Raw genomic sequence first — 17,406 nt, forward strand, 5'->3', positions numbered from 1 at the left:
TGCCTTCATCAATATTACAAAGAAAAAATCTGTTAGTTCTTTAGATCCTGATCTTACATTCACTGTGGTGACTGTGGATTTGCTTGCCTTCTTCGCTTAGCCTCCCTCAGTCACCTATTCCCTTTCTGAGCATTCATTAGCTGCAGTAAGACCTTAAACATACAAAGCACAAACTCCTCAGCCTCGTGCAGTGACTCAAGTCAGTGCTCCAGATCTAAAGCCCAGAGTTCAAGCTGCTGCAGCTTAAGACATTTCCTACCCATCTGTTAAAAAGGAATTTGCACAAAGCACAAATGCAGATTCTTCTTGCCTGAGCCATCCTGCCATGCCTCAACTTCAGGTAACCTGGTAAGCATTATTTCAGAAAATACTCACCAATCAGCTATCCACCTTCAGTGGATGCAAGGCAATGTTAGTGCAGAGTTACCCTAACTCCAGTGAAGTTGCCATAGAAGTCTGTACTCTAAGGTCTGTGCTTTCAGAGAAACACCATGCTAAACTCCAGCCACCCTTAGCTTTGTACCCCTGTGGCACTAAGCAAATCAACTAATTGAATTAATAGGAAACACATCAGATTTAGATTTAAATTTGTTTATCACATGTATATGGATACACAAAATAAAATGCAACATTTGTGTAGCAAGGGATATGCTGGGAGCAGCCCAGTAAATGTTGCCGCACATTCTAGTGCCAACATAGCATGCACAGAATGCTTGCCAGAACAACACAGAACACAACAAGCATCAAAACAACAACAGCAAAACAAGCCCCTTTCCTCCCTCCCGCCCACCCACACATGGAAATCCTCCAACTTCTGGACAGGCCTCCAGTCCCCAGTCTTCATCAGAGCTGTCTTTCCAATTTATGGAAAGCTGTGAAGGCAAGAAGTTGTAACATTTAGACTAAATTAGCTAGATTTAACATTGAATTAAAACTAAACTTTCCCCTTACTTGTAAATGTCCACATTGAGGATCATGTACTTAGAGAAACACATTATGCAGATGCCATCCAAAACACGGCATAAATGCAATTTCTCTTTATTAATAAGCAGCTTTGGGTTGCCAGAAGAATAGTTTATGATTCAAGATTATGGCCTTGATCTTCTCAACATTTAGAGGAATGTTCTACCCAACTATTATGCTGAAGTTCAAAGTAAATTTATTATCGATGTACATACAGTACATGTCACCATACACTACCTTAAGATTCATTTTCTTGCAGGTATTTACAAGAAATAAAGAAACAACGGAATTCATGAAAATCTATCAGTAACAAAGACTGATAAAAAAGACAAACTGTGCAAATACTAATAAGTAAACAAACAAATAATAGTGAGAATTGAGTTGTAGAGTCCTTGACTGTGAGTCTATGGGTTGTGAAGTCAGTTCAGCATTGAAGTGAGTTAAGTTTTAAGTTGGTTCAAGAGCCTGGTGGCTGTTCCTGAACCTGGTGATGTAGAAACTAAGGCATCTGTAACTCCCTCCCAATAGCAGCAGTAGGAAGAGAACACGGCCTGGACGGTGGGGGCCATTGATGAAGGATGCTGCTGTCTTGTGGCAGCGCTCCTTGTAAATGTGTACAATGATTTGTTAGAGTAATATTGTGTTAATTTCTAGGTACTAAAACTTAGGATGTTAGGAAAACGGACAGGATATTAGAATGGTATCAGGAATCAGGAACTTCAATTACAGTGCCTTGAAAAATAATCCAACCCCCGACAATTATTTTCACATTTTACTGTCTCATTTTCTAAATTTAAAATATATTGAAGTAGGATTTTTTGAATGTATCTACAAAGCATTGTGCATTATTTCCAAATATGTTATCACTAGCATACTTGAAGCTATGTTTTCATTCTCAGCAAATAGTAACGAAATGGTGCTTGTGGGAAAACTATATCCCAGCTTTTACTACTCTACTTTGAACTGCTTCATTTTTTACTCTGCAGCCAACTTGACATTCATTCTCATTCTTGCTTCTAACTTCAAATATCCTGAATTTTATTCATATACATCTATTATAATATACTGTCTTTGAGTTGAGAATGCCCAGCCATGGACACAATACCAACAAGCTTCCCATAATATTAAATTCAAAAGTCTAACACATGTTCATTCCTATGTTTACCCTCTCTTCACTATTACTAATTGCTCTTTCTTGTCAATCTTTGGTACTTTACAATATTGAGGAAGTATGGTTACTATAGTATGATTTTGGTATATTTTCAGACAAAATTAACATGATGTCTACAAAATAGAACCTGTTCATTACCCTGGGACAGCTTGTATACTGCTCATGTTTATGCACTTTAACCTTTACAAATAATAATACAAACTTTGTCAAACATGACTAAATTTGAAATCCATGTTGAATTCTATAAAGAAAAGAAATAAACTAAAAATATAACCTTGTAACGACAATGTATTAACTTTCCTATCAGATATGCTCAGCTAAATTAAGTTCCCTTGTATTGTTTTATTTCCTTAAACTATAGGAATCACATTAGCAATCCATAGACTCTGAAACAGTTCTTACATCTAATGAATGTACCAAAAACTGCCAATGACTTCTCTTCAACTTTAAACCTCAAAGTTTTAATTTAAATTTGATTAATTTAGTAATTTTCGCTCCTTTTATATCTGAATGTAACCCTTAATAACTCTCACTTTATGTCCAAAATCTTCCAGTTTGTTTCTCCTTTCCTTTCACATTTTCTTAAAATCTATGCTGTGACAACTTGTGTACTTAAATTTTGTCTCAAACCTTAACATGTTGCAATGATAATCATCAATTCCCCTTAATCCTACTTCTCTTGACCACTCACACAAAATGCTGGTGGAACGCAGCAGGCCAGGCAGCATCTATAAGGAGAAGTGCTGTTGACGTTTCAGGCCAAGACCCTTCGTCAGGACTAACCGAAAGGAAAGGTAGTAAGAGATTTGAAAGTAGTGGGGGGAGAGGGAAATGCGAAATGATAGAAGACCGGAGGGGGTGGGATGAAGCTAAGAGCTGGAAAGGCGATTGGTGAAAGTGATACAGAGCTGGAGAAGGGAAAGGATCATGGGACGGGAGGCCTCAGGAGAAAGAAAGGGGGAGGGGGGAAGCACCAGAGGGAGATGGAGAACAGGCAAACAACTAAGTATGTCAGGGATGGGGTAAGAAAGGGAGGAGGGGCATTAATAGAAGTTAGAGAAGTCAATGTTCATGCCATCAGTTTGGAGGCTACCCAGCCAGTATATAAGGTGTTGTTCCTCCAACCTGAGTTTGGATTCATTTTGACAATAGAGGAGGCCATGGATAGACATATCAGAATGGGAATGGGATGTGGAATTAAAATGTGTGGCCACTGGGAGATCCTGCTTTTTCTGGCGGATTGAGCGTAGGTGTTCAGCGAAACGGTCTCCCAGTCTGCATCGGGTCTCACCAATATATAAAAGGCCACAGTGGGAGCACAGGGCGCAGTATACCACACCAGCCGACTCACAGGTGAAGTGTTACCTCACCTGGAAGGACTGTCTGGGGCCCTGAATGGTGGTGAGGGAGGAAGTGTAAGGGCAGGTGTAGCACTTGTTCCGTTTACAAGGATAAGTGCCAGGAGGGAGATCTGTGGAACAACTGACTAATTTTCTATTAGTGGAGCTAGCAGTGCGTACTCTTGCTGAGTACACTTTAAGTTATGAAGCTTAGCCCAACACTCTATCAAAGTAAACAATAACTTGTAATCAACTAACAATCCAAGATGTGTTGAGGTTGAAATTATTGGACTGACCTTATCAGTGTTCTCCATTGCAAAAATGGAGTAAATATTACATTAGTGAAACACAGAATTAAACATTCCTTTTACAATCTGGTATTCAAACAATCCTGTTGCAGCATTGTGCAAAGATGAGATACAGTGGAAGATTATTCGCCACTACTTTGTATTCTATTTTGATTCTCTCACTTAGTCAATCTTCCCCAGATTTTCTTTTAGTTATTTTTGCTTCCTACTTTAGAAGGTTACTTGATGGGAGATTAAAACTAGTGTTTAGATTAATATTTATATATTTTTTAAAATCATATGTACTGTTACGAATGTGCCACAACTCTGAGGGGCCGAAGGGTACAAAGTAGCCCCCTCCTTTTTGAGAATCGCAAGATCGCTATTAATTCAGGTCTGGGACCCAGGAAATGAGAGAGAGAGAGACACGCAGGATCCTCAAGGTTTGCAATGTGTCCTGGGCCTCCGAAAGACAAAGCCATGGATAACAGCCATTGTCTCTGGGTTACAGAATTGTGTATTGAGTACTGTACTATTCATTGAAGCCCTCAGGGAATGACCAAAGTGGGCTGGTTGAGGGATGGCTCCATCCCAACCTGATTGACATCTGAGTAAGGATAAAAGAGGATCTGGGGAACAACCACTTCAGACGCACCAGGAGAAACGCTAGAAATCCCGTGACAGCATTTAATAGCGACAGCCGGTGGGGCCCGCGTGCGTCCTTTCCCGTTGCCTGGGATTGGCGGGACTGACCACGGAAGAATGGTTTAGCTAAAAGGAAAAGGACACCAACGACATTTCGAGGGATCGACATCATAAAAAAGGAAACTCTGGCAAGTTCCAAAATCTCTCTCTCGAATCCAACCAAAGGCTGCAGCCTGAATGAACTAAAGTGACTTTTATATTTCCATCGGACAATACATTATCCCCTAGACAATGATAGAGCTATTTTTTATTGATTATTATTATTATACCCGCACCTTTTGATCTAGTATTGATGACGTATAGTATCTGTATGTTTGCATTGATGTTATTTTTGTTTATTTTTACCAATAAATACTGTTAAAATGGTACCATCAGACTTCAACGGACCGCTCTATTTTTGCTGGTAAGTGACCCAGTTACGGGGTATGTAACAGTACATGCAGTGAAATGTGTCATTTGGGCTAACAAGCAACACAGACAAGCATGAGCTGGGGGCAGTCCACAAGTGGCGCCACTTATGCTGGCTGTAATAAGTTGATGCAACGTCAAATATTTTTGCAATGCATGTTTTGAAAAGTTTATTTTGATAATTAAATTCACAATTGAGGTGAACATTCGTAGCTCTAGCAATCGGGTCCAACCAAAATGAAAAATAATACATACCTTAACAACTGTTGTATTTACAATAGTGTACATTTACAATAAGACATTTATTAACTTTGTACATATAAAACAATAGTGGAGTTATTACAGCAATACTATGAAATGAACTCAGCTCAGGTTTCAGTTCTGTTTGCGGTTGAGGCACGAACAACTTGCCATTCAGACCTGCATGCAGCCACAAATGAAGGTGCTTTCAATGCTCTGATCCTCAGAGGGAACAGCACAGACGGAAGAACCACTCAGATGTAGGATAACATGTTGACATCATAGGAACCATCCACCTACGGACAAGCATAAGAAATAGAGTGATCATGGCTCTTTCATTCTTTGAATGAATTTTAATTCACTGTTGTTTTTTCCCCTCTTTTAAAAATCTCTCTCATTTTCCTGAACTAGTTTTCTATAGCTATTATATCAACTTCTTTTATTGTATTTGCGGATACGTTTTGTATGATACTAGACAGTGATTGTATGCTTGTTTGTGTTCTATGCAACATGTCCCATGTTCATTTTCACATGACATCCAGTGACACTGAAAATCACATCGCAATCCCGGAAATCCTTCTGACTGTCCGACTTTAATTCCAACAACGAGTATCATTTTACTCATCAATGGAAGGATCGACAACTTTAGTGGACAGACAGTTTCCCACAAGGACTTTCAATAATGGACAAAGGTTACTAATCACGAGTCAGGAATGAAGAGAGTTACAGTTAATCAATTTGTTAATTGATCTTGGCTAATTCAGCACAATTAAATCAGTGATCTTCTGATTTAAACTGATTCCTTCCCCATCTTTCTTGTCAGGCCAAAGGGAACGACTCGAGGTTCAATTTTAAACACTTTATTAAGACTGCCTTCTCTTAGGAAGTGCATTTATTTACATTTGCCTGCTAATCTTCAACTCATTTTCCATTCTACTTATTGCTAAATTGCAACAAAAGAATAATGATACTTACATCAAAGCGTCCCACACGGGCAGTGGCTGAATTGTTCTGGACCATTTCGGTTAACACCCACATCTGCTGCATACTAGAAGCTACTGCATCAGGGTCTGGTAATCCCTGTAAAAAGTACATCTAATTGAAGATAAAGTAGAAGGACATCCTTGTATCAGATTATAATTTTGTGAAAATTATGTTGTCAGTTCATACCAGTATCTTCTCACCTCTTTAGTCTGCCACAAATTCCACGTAAACTCCAAATATGCACACTGCAATTAGCTGTAGGAATAGGCCACTCTGTCTCTCATGCCTGTTCCACCACTTATTAAAATTATGACTGATCTGAATATAACATTTCTTCATGTTTATGTATGCCAACAGTAACCTTTCATTTCTTTATTTATCAATCCACCTATTACTGCCTTAGAAATATTCAAAGTTCTACTTCCAGCATTTTTAATGACTCTCAGCCCTTTGACAATAAAATTTAATGTCATCAGTCTTAAGTGGGCAACACCTTGTTCTAGATTATTCCACAATTGAGAACAACCTCTTCACAACCACCCTGTCAAAACTCCCCATTATCCTGTCATTTCAATCAAGACCTCTTAGTTTTCTAAACAAGTCAAACCTGTCTGACCTTCACTCAAAATACAAGCTAACATCCATGTTATGTCCTGCAAAGTTTCTCTGAACAGTTACCAAACCATGAATATTTTCTCTACACAAGACCAACATGTACAATACCCCAGATGTGGTCTTACCCATGCCTATAAGAACTAAAATATAATCTCCACACTTCTGTATTCAGTTTCTTTCCAAATTATAACATATTGTGGCACACTACCCATTACATCTTACAAACCAGCTAAAAGGCCACTTATACCTGTCTGTCTGCTAGCTCATCTTCTATACACACTGCTACCTCCTCCCATTCACTCTTTGCTCCCAACCAGTTCAGATGAGGGATATACAGATGAGTCTAGATGTTCTCGTGCATGAATCACAAAAAGTCAGCAGTCTGGTTAGGAAGGCAAATGGTATAATGGCCTTTACTGAATGACTGATGGTGTTTTAGAAATAATGAAACACCATTCCGATTGTACAGGGTGTTGACAAGGCCACACCTGGAGTACTGTGTAGAGTTTTAGGCCCCTTGTTTCTTTAAAAAAAAGGATGTACTAGTATTGGAGGAAATCTAAGAGATTCACTGCTAATTTCTGGAATGAGAGGGGTTCTCTACTGTTAACAGTTAAAGAAATTAGATCTATATTCTTGAACTGAAAAAAGATTTACAAAATCCTAAAGGGTTTTGACAGATAGATATTGAGAGGTTTCCGCTTGTGGGAGAATCACAGAGGAAGGGACATGGTTACAGGTTTATGGTGTCGTGATTTAAAACTGAGATGTGTAGAAACTTCTTGCCAAGTGGTGAATCTTTGGAATTCTCTACCCTATAGTTGTGACGGCTGGATCACAGGAGGGTATTTGAAGAGAAAGTAGATACATTTTTTAAAAATTAAGGATTTGAAGAGGAGATGAGGCCTAAGTTGGATCATTCATGATCACACTGACTGGCAGGAAGGGGTGCAGTGGCCTGCTCCTCCCCTTATTTACTATTCTCTGTCCTGCTACCCTTTAAAGTTCTTTGGACATGCACCCCAAGGGCCCTGTGTTTCTACATATCACTCAATAACCTCCTACACATCATGTATTCCCATGCCTTCTTGCACCTGCCCAAATCTATTACCTCATTTCTCAGTATTAAATTTAATGTTACTTTTCAAAACAGCGTGAGCATCCATACTTTCCTGCAGTCCATTTCTTCCCTCTTCAATTAACCACACATACTTATTCTGTTCTTTATTATTTCCCAAACAAATGAAATCAAAAACATTAAGAAATATGACAAGACTTGAGACTGAATGCTGAGCTCAGAGGAATTCTATTGTTAACAGTACTTCAGTCATGTAAACACCTATCAACTTTCATCCATTGTATCTTATCACCAAGCTAATTTGCCAAATGTTCCCCTGGGTCCCATCGGCTTATATATTTTATGACAAGTCTGGCACATGGAATCTTTTAAAATATCTTGCTAAAAATCCATGTTGACTGCATCATGGGACGTGATAGTACAGTAGCATAGCAGTTGGAGTATCACTGTTACAGCACCAGCTGTAAGATTGTGGTTCAATTCCTGCTGCCGTACACAAGAAATTCTCCCCATGACCACATGGGATTCCCCTGGTACTCCAGTTTCCTCCCATGTTCCAAAAGACATATGGTTACTGTTAGGATTAGTGGACATGCTATGTTGCCGCAAGAAGCATAGTGACACTTGCAGGCTGCCCAGTGTTTATCATTTATCCGACATAAATGATCCATTTCACTGTACATTTCGATGTACACGGGATGAACAAGTAAAGCTAGTCTTTTATCTTTAAAATAATCAGTTGCAAGAAAGAGAGGAGAAATGTGAAGACGAGAAGGGAAAGGCTGAGAACACGGGGTTATTAAACCATCTTAGATTTCAGTGGGAGTGGGAGGGTTAAATAAATTGACGTAGAATGAGAATTCTTTAACAGACGGAGAACATAGCAGGAACATACGTATTATGTTCAGAGTAGGAAGTTGGATTAATGAATAATGCAATTATAGATCCTTTTTACAATTGATATCAATGATTTGGATGAGCTGATAGTATAAAACTGGATAGATGCGGCTTGCAAAGATGCAGACAAGCTAATGAATGAGCAACGAGAGATGGAACACTTTATGTGGAAAAATGTCGGGTCAGTCACATGGGAAAATAGAAATGTACTTTTAAATTGGTGGGAGATTGAAAGATGAACCTGTTTCTCTTTTCTAGTTTTGGTGAAGTCTGAAGTGGTAACTGATTCTCCTTCCATACACGCTGTCTGACCTGCTGAATGATTCCAACATTGTCTGTTTTTATTGTGGGAGATTGAAAGGTTTTGGTTGTCAGAGGCACCCAAAGTTCCTTGTGCACCAATTATTTGATAAAATGAATGTACAGGTGTAATAAGCATTGAGAAAGATTAATCTCTACTTAGCTATTGCAAGTTCCCATAAATAAGGAAGATTATTAAAATTTGAAATATAGAAAGTGGATGGGAAGGATCATGGACATCAGAACAGAGAATGTTAGAATTTTGGTGGAAAGTCTCTTTTCACTTTTGAAAGCTGCAAAGACCTGTACAATTTGTAGGTGTAAAAATAAACATTGCACTCACTTCAAATAAGTTCAAAGGTTGTTCCAGCGGAGTAAGCTTAGAAAGCCATGGTCCCTGATCTTTCTGAAAAAATACAATACTTGCAAATCATCAATTGTCATTTAATTTTATTTAGTTGGTGCACAAAGTGAACCTTTTTAACTCATCCTACAAATTCCCCATGTCCAATTCCATTTACCTTTGAAATAAGCAATTTACAAGAAAAAATTCCAATAATAGTTCATTTAATATAACAAGTACAGATACAAAATAAATAATTTGAAGCAAGTTTAAATCGTGTGCCGGTCACTTTCAGAGTTACAGAGTACTACAGCAATGAAACAGGCTCCTTGTCTCATTTAGTCTGTGCTAAACTGTTATCCTACTTCTATCAACCTACACCTGGACCACAGCCCTATTTATACACTTATCCAAACTTCTCTTAAATGTTGCAATCAAACCTGAACCCACTACTTCTGCTGGTGGCTTGTTAAACACTCGCACTACCCTCTGAAATGAAAAAGCTCCCCCCCCCCCCCACAGGTTTCCCTTAAGTATTGCATCATTGACCTTTAATCTATGACCTCTAGTTCTAATGTCATCCAACCTCAGTGGAAAAAAATGTCTGCTTGAATTTACCCTATCAATGCCCCTCAAAATTTTCCATACCTCTATCAAGTCTCCCCTCACTCTCCTACATTCCAAGGAGTAAAGTGCTGACCCATTCAACCCTTTCCTATAACTGAGGTCCTCAAGTCTCAGCAACATTCTTGTAAAATTTCTCTTGACTCTTTCAATCTTATTGATATTTTTCCCTGTAGGAAGGTGACCAGAACAGCCCACAATACTCCGAATCTGCCCTGACTAATGTCTTATAGAATTTCAACATAACAACCCATCTCCTATATTCAGTACTCTGATTTACGAAGGCCGAAGTGCCAAAAGATCTCTTTTTGACCCTGTCGACCTGTGATGCCACTCCCAAAGAATTAAGGCTATCTGTATTCCCTGATTCCCGAACCTGTATGTATATAAATATGTTAGGGAAAAAAAGTTCATGATGAGGACAGGTGCAGGTACACATCTGTGGAGAGTAAGTTAGTGGATAACGAAGACTGAGTGTAGCTCACAAATTTTATGAAGTTGTATTTTAGCAGGATTCCAAAATAATGTCTAACAATAAGGCATCCCACGCGTCAGGAATAGGTGTAAACTAGGTCTCTCAAGCCAGATCTGAGATAACATTCTCCCTCTGTGGCAGAACAGAGTCAGTTTATGAGAAGCATTTCCTGGGAGTGATCTAATTAAACTCCCTTTTACCACTTACATTATTGTGAAACAATATACTGTAATGACATTATACTAATCATTTTTGCAAGACATTATGAATATTTACAACTTGTTTTAGCACGCTGGAAACCTGAAATAAAAATGATGGAAATACTAATCATCTGAATTCATTGTTAGGCGTACAACATAGGAACAACTATTTACGGTATTCTGAAAGATGCTCCATACTGATACTTACATCCTTGTTGTGATTGCACTCATATACTTTGATATCTTCCAATGTAAAGTTCAGCCAGACTGGAGATGGCTGTCGGAGGATCAGCCGCATGGTTATTACATCATTTGGTTCAAATAGCATCTATGATTGAAGCCCAATACATGCTGTAAGTTAATTTACAAGTTGTGCTTATATTACTGTTTACCTGCAGCAGAGAAATTCTAGCACATCCTACAAACACCAAAGGTGCACCTGCTTTCCCATCTGCTCCTAATATCACAGTCGGCATTAAACATCCAAAAGCTATGACAAGTTTTTACCACCAAAATATTTTTAGTTCACATCTTGTCAGTCTGTGTGTGTAGTCCTTCATTGATTATACTGTACTTCTTTTGTATCTACTGTGGAAGCCCACAAGAAAATGAATCTTAGTGTTGTATATAGTGACGTATGTACTTTGATAATAAATTTATTTTGAACTTTTGAACAGACGTAAAGTAGCTCATTATTAGAGAAACCACAAAGCAAAACACAAAAAGCAGGTGCTAGAAATCCAAAATGACAGGAAATAATGGAAATGCAAAGCAGGCCAGGCAGTAACTACAGAGGCAGAAACACAATGAATATTACATTACTATCCTGGAACTAGAGATGGAATTAGTTTTACGATACAGAGAAAGCTTCTGAAAGTACACAAAGCAAAGTCTGTGATAGGAAAGAAGTCAAAGGAGATCAAGTGACAAGACAGCGTACAGCAGAGGAAATGTGCCTGGAGGAAGTGTAAAGCTGAATAGTTAACAAAATGCAGCAAATGAATGCAGGAAATCTGAAATAAAAATTATGGAAATGCTAATTATCTGAATTCATTCTTAGTCATAGAGCATGGAAAGAAGCATTTTGGACCATGCTGACTATCAACCATCTATTTACAGCATTACATTAATCCCACTTTCTTGAAGTTAGAAGGCTGTAATTTCCAGCTGGAAGGTCAAGTGTTATTCATTGAACATACATTAAACATCAACAGAGCACAGCAGGAATTTCAGGGCAAAGATCAGAACAAGAATGAAGCAGAGTTAAAGCAACAAGTAAGTGGAAGCTCATGGCCATCATTAAGTACTGAAAGGTTGCACTCCAGAAGATATTTAATCCTTGTTACATCTCCCTAGTGTAGATGAGCTCATACTGGTTATACTGGGTTGGTTCATTTGGAAATTTGGATGCTGGGGAAGGAAGAGAGAAGAGGTCAGATGTGGCATTTCTTGCCGTTCAACTAAGAAGTACCATGGGAGAAAGAATGACTTTGATGGAAAGGGAAGAGTAAACCTGTGCATTCCAGAGGAAATGATCCCCTTCTAATGCTAAATAAGGAATAGAGGCTGCACTTGGGTATTGTGAATGGCTTTGGTCACCTGTTATAGGAGAGATGTTGAACTAGAAAGAGTGCAGAAAAGATTTGCCAGAATGTTACCAGGCCTTGGGAGTCTGAGTTTTAAGGAGAGGTTGCACAGACTAGGACTTTATTACCCAGAAAGTCAGAGATTGAGGGGCTACATGAGAGAGGGATACAGGGTCATGAAGGGCATAAACAGGGTGAAAACACATCATCTTTTTCCCTAGGCAGGTGATGCCAAAAACAACAGGGCATAAGTTTAAGATCAAAGACAACAGATTTAAAAGGGGCATTCGGGCAGCTGGTGTGCATATGGAATGAGCTGCCAGAAATAGTGATTGAGGTGGGTTTATTAGTGATGCTTAAAAGCCATCTAGATAAGTGCAGAGATAGTAGAGGTATAGAGTGCAATTGGGCAAACATGTGCAGATGCATCTAGTTCACTGGGCAGCTCAGTCAGCATGGCATGGAGGAGTTGGGCTGAAGAGCCTATTTCCATGCTGCAAGCCTCTAGGATGTTATCGTCAGAGCCATTCAATGAATACTTTATAACCAGTTACAGTTAAAAACTCTCCTTTGAATCACCTTGCAAACTAGTCACCAAAAGCAGAGAATTATGATTAATGGATGTTAATGTAATTTATTCTAGACAGCTGTTCCTAATGTAATTATTTTCCTGAAAAACTTACAAGTAATGTGTTCAGGTAGCCCTAGTGTCTGTGGAGTTATTATGTAATAATGCTTAAATCTGGAGTCTTTCAATTATCTCATGAACAACTATAGCTATCCAATGGTAATGGAAGGAACAGCAAGGTTGCCGCCCGATTCTCCACAAGGCATGGGAAGGAATAATAAGAGGTAATGGAAGATATATTGGGATGAAGGAAATGGAACACTCATTTTCAAACATAAGCCAAATTAAAATGGTAATCAATTTAAGGATTTATCTCATTTGATTGTGGATAGAAGAATAAAGCAGGAAAGACTTTTTTTTAAATGCATACATTTATTCCATTAAGAGAAGAGACGAAGTCTAACCTGACCTGATGTCTGTAGATGGAAAAGTATTCCTGCGATCCACTCTCAGTGTGAGGACTGGGCATCAGGCACATGTTGCGTAAGGATGTTTTCCACTTCAGCTGAGTTTTCTCAGATGCTACAGACACTCGTTGTTGAAGGCGTATTGTTAAGAAAGCAGTATAATAATTCTTAAATGTGATTTTCTTTATCTGGTCAGTGAACAGCAATATAAAGTAGAGTTACAAATAACTGAAAAGCTGAAATAATAAGCAGTTCAAATAAGTAGATGGAAATAATAAAATAAAATTGAAACAAAAGATACATTAAAATTAATAAACATGGTAAATTTGGAATGGATTAAAATATTTCGAAAGAAAAATAGCATGTCTAAGCTAATCAGTTAAATGAGATTCAGACTGCTTGCAACAATAAAATAACTATAACAGAAAAACAGTTCTTCAACCATTATAGACAAATGTAGCACAAAGTGTATGCTCTGCATTAAAAGGAAGCATTTCTAAAAATGGAGAAGGTTTTCACCCTTAACAGTGTAGATTTTGGGACATAATCAGCCTTTTATTTCAAAGCATGCCAGAATATATTATATTCTGCTTTTTTTGACTGCAACTGCCACTTCTAAGTTAATACAAGGTATTAAAATACATTGCAGTTAAAAATACTAAAATGCAACACTTCCATGCAAAAGATTATAAACAAACTTTATACATGTTTAGGCTATAATTGCTCATAAACAATCCTCTCTGGCACCAAAAAAGAAATGTATTCACAACATTAAATGAAAAATGTCAAAATTCCACTCTTTTAAAATAATATATTCAACTTAAAGTTTAGAAATATTTTTCACATGACTTTAATCTGTATTTTAAAACTTAAATTTTTATCTTTTTAAATGTTTAAATAACTGTGCAAATAGCCAGCCAGAAAGTAAATGGCAGAATTTTTTTATGCACTTGGCTGCTTACCCTGCCTACGGACATCAGTGATTTCTGAGTACCGATTCCTATCAGCGTCCAATGGCTGGATGTGAGATCCATGCCATTGTTGTTGCTGACCATTTTCTCCAAGATCAGTAGCAAAATACAGGTTTAGGATTTCTCTTTATCTTATATAAGCCATTCCCATCTCTGTGATTGCTTCTACTAACGAGGTGCCCCACTCACTGGACTCCTTCTACCCTGACTTAACGTGCTTCTTATATGCATATCCCACCACTGAAAATTAATTTCAGCTGCTTTATTCCAAAAGCCATCTTTACAAAAATACAGGATCAATGGGACAAATAGCTCATTGGCTGGAAAGAGTCTGCAGCTCAATGTCTCCATCAAGCTTGAAGGTTTTACCAATAATTACGTAACTTCTTTTGCCAACCAGCCCCTTTACAGCATGTATCATTAAATACCTATACCTACAATTTAATAGATAGTAATTTAGTAGTTTTCCATTCTCACTTTTGTCCTTTAATTGATCATTGAAGGCACAAAACTCACATACATTAGCAATTCTCTCCTTTGGAAAAGTCACCTCAATTACAAACACACCAGGCTTTGCAGAATCTGTTTTCAAATCCCCACTCTGTAGTGCGACTGGACTTTTGATGAGACATGCAATGCAGTTCTCTGCCATTTTAATTGTGTCTGTAGAACAGGAGATTGGTGTTAGACATTGCCATATGTTCACTGAAATATGGAGCACTTAACCCTGAAATAGAACTGTACATAAAAAGAACGATGGGAATTAATAAACATAAGAAATTCTGCAGATCCTGGAAATCCAGAGCAACACACACAAAATGTTGCAGAAATTCAACAGGCCAGGCAGCACCTACAGATATAAACAGTCAACGCTTTGGGTTGAGATGCCGACAGTTTATTAATTTCCACTAAATTACGGGAATCGCAAGTTCCAAATAATTCAGGAAACATTTTAAAATATTACATTTATAAAATATGAAGATGGTTAAAGAAAATATTTCAAACATAATCTACATTGAAATTTTAGTAAGTTAATTGTATTCTAGTATTAGATATCCCTGTATTAAAAGTAGCAGTGCACAAATGGTTATAGCAGTGAGATTTCCATATACAGTGGATTATGGCTCATTGGGCCATTGGTTAATTGGGGCAGCCACAACTCTTGGAGAACAAAAACTAATTGAGAAAATATTTGGGATTCCTTTTGTTTATTTGGGAAACCGTGCTGCTTAATTGGGGCAGGAGACTGTTGCTGAACAGTTCCTAACTAGTCTTATTTGCATGCACCGTGCTTAGCGTGAACAATTTTTTAAAATAGTTTCACTTGCATGTTTGTGTTCAAAAACCAGTGATTTTTGTCGCTGATATTTGGTGAATAATAATCAGTAAGACAATTCAGAACGGTTTTCTTACTGCAGTTTTAAGCATTCAGGCTCAGAGATGCCAGAAACAACTGGGAGTGAAAATTAAACAATTTCGCTACTCCAACAAGTTGGGAACTATGAAGAATTTGAATGTATCAACAATCATCTAGAATGTTACAATAAAAATGAAGATTTAGAAGATGCAATTGTCAAAAGCATCGCTTGAAGACAGTCCATTATTTTCAACAGGGTTCTGCATTGATTTTGTTCATTTACAGTCAAAGCAACACAACAGCATACACTAGATTAATTCTTCTATTGATAACTGATAGGAACTAATACAGTTTTATAGTATTGTAGTTTTGTTAGTTCTAATTTGTCCTGTATTTCATTTAAGTACATAATTTGTTATTCAGTCAAACCTTAGCTTGCCTTTTTTTTAAATAGCTTTTTAACTATTTCCATGAAACTTCAGCTAATTGGGGTAGCTGCCAAAATGTACAGGTCCTGATGTCCCAATTAACCCAAATCCACATTCATCATAGGATTTCTCTCCAATTTCCACTGAAAGGCAATCATTCCAATTGTTCTTTTGCAAAGTACCAACTATTAATGGATTTTAAACAGTCTTTCGGGTGAAACTATACAAATTATCTTAATGCAAAGCAACCAACTCTAGGTGTCAACGGTAATAAACACATCTGGTGCAGGAATACAGGGCTCATGAACAAAGGTGGGAAACAAGATCGAGATATTTTTTGCTTTTTTGGGGTTAGTGCCTGTTATATATCATTCATAAAGTGGATCTTTAACTCAGCACCTCCTTTTAACCAGCTGACATCTATAATTATTACTTCCAGGGTTTAACTCCAAGTACCTAACATTGAGGAAAATAAGAAAGTAAGAGGAATTTTATTTATGTGGGACTGATTCTTAACATTAGAATACTACTTCATTCATATTTAGGAGACTGCAGGTTCTGGAAATCTGAAACGACATATAAAATGCTGGAGTAGCTCAGCGGGTCAGTCATGGCTGTCAATTGGAGGGAAATGGACAGTCGACATTGCGGTTGAGATCTTTCCTCAAAATAATTTTAGTCCCTATGCAAAATTGACAGAAACATTAAATACATTTAATAACGTAGACATTATACTAGCAGTTTTTATATTGGAAAGATTCAGTAATATTGCATCTAGAACAAATAATAAAAATTGGCTGGTATATTAATTATACTGATGACTAATCGCTTACTTAAATATGATGATATGATGATAAATAAATATCTTACCATTGAGTTACTAATTCAGAATTTACTATTTAACTGCTTTTCAATTATATGTACACAACAATTCGTTTCAAGACGAACCAACAAACCCAGGAAAGCGTAACCATGGCGTCATGTCACGTGAGAGGAGGCGGGCCCTGGGGAAAGACCACGTGATAGAAGCCGGGCGGCGAACAGGAGCGCGGACGGGTGATGCGTTTCAAGGAAGCTCACGTGATAGCTTGCAGTCCAAACGCATCGATCCACCAATCGGGGAAGAGGTTACGTCAGGCACGAGGTCGAGGCGGGCCGAGCGCCGCTGCGGCCACGTGATATTTCCTTTTCGCGTCTCGGGCGTCGTCAGCTTTTTGCACGTACAGATAGGAATTATTTAAAATTATATTTTTAAAAGTGTCATGGTTTATACAACATTGAATTATACCTAGTTAAGGTCTTTGGCGCAATTTCAATTGAAATGTGTTGGAAGATGCTGAGATTAAACGAGGTATTACACGGACATGACTAATGCTGAACCCCACAAAGTATCCTGTAA

The 17,406-nt window shown here is 37.9% G+C and overlaps 1 protein-coding gene across 3 annotated transcripts; it reads right to left on the reverse strand.

Annotated features, from left to right (window-relative positions):
• Positions 1 to 5,022: 5,022 nt before the first annotated feature.
• Positions 5,023 to 17,019, reverse strand: nicn1 (nicolin 1). 3 transcript variants are annotated; one of them, XM_059944439.1, is made up of 7 exons: positions 16,878 to 17,019; positions 14,743 to 14,885; positions 13,254 to 13,439; positions 10,839 to 10,958; positions 9,332 to 9,394; positions 6,090 to 6,209; positions 5,023 to 5,410 (listed from the first exon to the last, which is right to left on the reverse strand). In XM_059944439.1, exons 2-7 carry the CDS (start codon positions 14,872 to 14,874, stop codon positions 5,369 to 5,371), a joined length of 663 nt encoding a protein of 220 aa, XP_059800422.1. In that variant the 5' UTR covers positions 14,875 to 14,885; positions 16,878 to 17,019; the 3' UTR covers positions 5,023 to 5,368. The 3 variants fall into 3 exon arrangements, with proteins under 3 accessions (XP_059800422.1, XP_059800423.1, XP_059800424.1); XM_059944440.1 differs by having other exon boundaries at positions 6,090 to 6,194; positions 16,878 to 17,016; XM_059944441.1 differs by lacking the exon at positions 16,878 to 17,019 and having other exon boundaries at positions 14,739 to 14,878.
• Positions 17,020 to 17,406: the final 387 nt, after the last annotated feature.

This window comes from Hypanus sabinus, chromosome 19, assembly GCF_030144855.1.
Source record: "Hypanus sabinus isolate sHypSab1 chromosome 19, sHypSab1.hap1, whole genome shotgun sequence".
In the NCBI taxonomy this organism is placed as follows: domain Eukaryota; kingdom Metazoa; phylum Chordata; class Chondrichthyes; order Myliobatiformes; family Dasyatidae; genus Hypanus; species Hypanus sabinus.

Excerpts from the sequence above, each read along its gene's own strand:
- nicn1 (XM_059944439.1), bottom strand. The coding sequence starts at position 14,874 with ATGGCAGAGAACTGCATTGCATGTCTCATCAAAAGTCCAGTCGCACTA. Across the intron at positions 13,440-14,742 it reads CAAAGGAGAGAATTGCTAAT|ATAAAGAAAATCACATTTAA; the intron begins GTATGTGAGTTT and ends TTCACTGACCAG. Across the intron at positions 6,210-9,331 it reads AACCTTTGAACTTATTTGAA|ATGTACTTTTTACAGGGATT; the intron begins GTGAGTGCAATG and ends ATCTTCAATTAG.